This window comes from Artemia sp. Qi Xiang Cuo, chromosome 21 (genome assembly GCF_049724085.1).
Source record: "Artemia sp. Qi Xiang Cuo chromosome 21, ASM4972408v1, whole genome shotgun sequence".
Taxonomy (NCBI): Eukaryota; Metazoa; Arthropoda; class Branchiopoda; order Anostraca; family Artemiidae; genus Artemia; species Artemia sp. Qi Xiang Cuo.
In genome coordinates this window covers 34,570,660-34,571,757 of record NC_142814.1, presented here as the reverse complement: position 1 = coordinate 34,571,757, position 1,098 = coordinate 34,570,660, and the positions used below count along the sequence as shown (strand labels likewise).

At 36.9% G+C, this 1,098-nt stretch overlaps 1 protein-coding gene across 1 annotated transcript in view; it reads left to right on the top strand.

Moving 5' to 3' along the window:
• The first annotated feature begins 475 nt into the window (after positions 1–475).
• The window catches only part of LOC148939474 (uncharacterized), a 7,245-nt gene continuing 6,622 nt past the window's right edge, over positions 476–1,098 (top strand). Inside the window, exon 1 of the mRNA XM_089106889.1 lies at positions 476–485. Coding sequence (XP_088963015.1) covers positions 476–485 — 10 coding nt within the window. The remainder of the gene's footprint in view (positions 486–1,098) is intronic.

Genomic DNA, 1,098 nt, shown 5'->3' with positions numbered 1-1,098 from the left:
AACTGATTTTGGAGCAAAAACTTAATTCTAACCCATCTATATCAGAAAAATCTACTCTTTTGAATCAGACACTTCTTTCGCTTACAGCCCTTTGTAACAGAACTTCTTTTTACTTCCATTATAGAGGCATTTTTTATAGACAGAAATATGGGCTCTCCATGGGTGCCCCCCTTCCTCCAATACAGGCTGATATTTTCATGGAAGACCTTGCATGACCTTTCATGGAAGAGCATGGTGACGAGTCTCTGGGTTCTTTTCTTCACTTGCTCAACTCCTTGGATCCAAAACTGAAATTTACTCAGGAATCAGAGATAGAGAGGCGTCTTCCTTTCTTAGATGTTCTGGTGCACTGAAATGATTCATGTTTCGAGCTTAGTGTCTATAGAAAACCCACACATAATGGCCGTTACTTAAGTTATCCTTCAAATCAGTCTTCTACTGTGAAAAGAGGAGTTGTTACTTCTCTAGTTGATAGATGATTGAAAGTTTGTTCTACACGTTTCATAGATTTGGAGCTCAACCCCCTTAGAGATATTTTATTTGTGAATGGGTATCCAATTAGTCTAATAAATTCTGTGATTGCAAAACGCATTAAAAGATTATCAGATAGTTCCACAGAAAACACAAATCAAAGGGAAAATTCAGTTTATCTTGGTCTCCCATATGTTAAAGGGATTTCCGACCACATTTCAAAAAACCTAAGGAAAAATAACATTTACACTTATTATAGACCCAGAAAAACCATAAGGTCCCAAATTTATCAAGGTAAAGACCCTATCCCGATAGGTGAAAACTCCGGTGTCTACAGAATTCCTTGTTCGTGTGGTCTTTGGTATATCGGAAGAACTGATCAGCGACTAACGGATAGATTAACTCAGCACTCTATTTCAATTAATAATACACTTAAAAAGCGGATAAAAACTGAAAATTTTGACTCTGCCCTTGCAGAGCACATTTTTGAAAAACCAGACCATACTATTTTGTTTAATCAAGCTGGTCCTATTTCGCATGACAAAGGTATTGTCCAGCACTACAGAGAAGCTGTTGAAATTTATAAATACCAACATTTAGTTCTAGCTTTAAACAGAGATTCCGGTG